Source organism: Asparagus officinalis, chromosome 5 (genome assembly GCF_001876935.1).
Source record: "Asparagus officinalis chromosome 5, Aspof.V1, whole genome shotgun sequence".
In the NCBI taxonomy this organism is placed as follows: Eukaryota; Viridiplantae; Streptophyta; class Magnoliopsida; order Asparagales; family Asparagaceae; genus Asparagus; species Asparagus officinalis.
Window position 1 is genome coordinate 6,768,035 of NC_033798.1, and position 1,507 is coordinate 6,769,541.

Sequence of the window (1,507 nt, forward strand, 5' to 3'; positions counted from 1 at the left end):
GCACAACGAATTAATATTGCCAGCTTAATTAGCCCACTGAATTCTGTACCTAATAATAACTTTCCTTACGCTTTCCATACTGAATTAAATACTTGCTAATGCGTAACATAAAAATGCAAATTGAAGCCAATACAGCCAATACAATGATTGCTCTTCTTAAAGCGCCAACACCCTCCTCCCAAAAAGCCAACCCCCACACCACCCCATGATTCATTGATCCCCTTCAAAGGCCCAGGGTCCTAATCACCGTCAGCATCGCCTCTACAGCTAGAGCTAGAGATCTCATTCAATGGACGGGAAGAGAAGAAAGCCAAGAACGATCAGAAGGAAGAAGAACCTGATTCCAATGCCTCAGGTCACCGCGCAGCTCCGGCGTAAAAGGCATCCGCTCGGCGGCCAGTTCGTCGGAAATCCTTCACGGTCCGCCGCTCCTCCCCTCTCGAGCTCGCGCGTTTGTTGAATCCGGGCGCGACGGCAGCGGCCACTTCTCCTCCACGACCAGCCTACATCCCACGAGCTTCACCATCCTGGCCCACACGCGTGCGCACACTCTCACGCTTGGCCTGGCACGAAGAACTCGAAGTGCTCATCTTCGTGTTCGAGTCCGACGCGATGAGGCCGCGGTGGACGCGCGTGGCCGTCGACGCTGACGCTGGGGGAGGTGAACAGGAGGCTGGTGCGGGTCTGGACGGCGTGCGAGGATGGCGAGGTTTAAGTTCAGGAAAGGGTGCCTGACGTTCTACGTTTACGCGGCGAGGGCGGTGGGGGCGGCCGGGTTCGCGAAGGCGGAGGAGCTGAGGAGGGTTCTGGAGACCGTGGTGGACCTCAAGGACTTCTTGGACCACACGGCGATGCTCGCCGTGCCGAGCCAGCGGAGCATCCAGTTCTCGAGTCCGGCCACCATGGCGTATTGATCGATCGGTCTCTTTAATTTCTAATTGATTGGTTTTTCTCGATTTGTTTGTTTCTATTCTTCGGGTTCGATTGATTCGGTCATCGCATGATTCTGGATCCCTGTCCAAGAGCTGGTGTTATTGCTTTACACGTACGTACGTACTCCTTAGACGCCTCGGTTAGGTTTTTTTTTTTTGTGACTTTTTTTATCCTTGGTGAAAATTTAGCAGATTTTACCGCTAGGCGAAATTAACCCTCATTCAGTTCGGGTTCAATTCGTTCTGTCAAATGTATGACCCTGAATTCTTTGCTCCTTGAGGTATATATTGATTTTGTGTATGAGATTCTTGATTTGTGCACCATCTCAACTGGGAGGGATTAGTTGGGTTGATGATTAGTTAACAACGGCAAGTTGCGCGCGGTGAATCAAAATGCTCAAGATCCAAAAAGACTGGATTTTTGTCAGAGAGCTGCATGTTACGCGACCTGTTAGGTTACGGATCATTGGAATCCTGTCACTAGCTGGCGGTGTAAGCTGCCCAGTACTGATAGCATATGGGTGGATCAGTGAGTAGTTATGGTGGGTTATCAGTTGTGTCCCCTGCTTGTCTTT

The 1,507-nt window shown here is 51.0% G+C and overlaps 1 protein-coding gene across 1 annotated transcript; it reads left to right on the forward strand.

Moving 5' to 3' along the window:
• On the forward strand, positions 290 to 1,261 carry LOC109841463. Its single transcript, XM_020410432.1, is given in 6 exon segments — positions 290 to 404; positions 407 to 481; positions 484 to 568; positions 570 to 623; positions 625 to 700; positions 702 to 1,261. Coding segments are annotated over 6 exon segments (618 nt in total). The 3' UTR covers positions 915 to 1,261.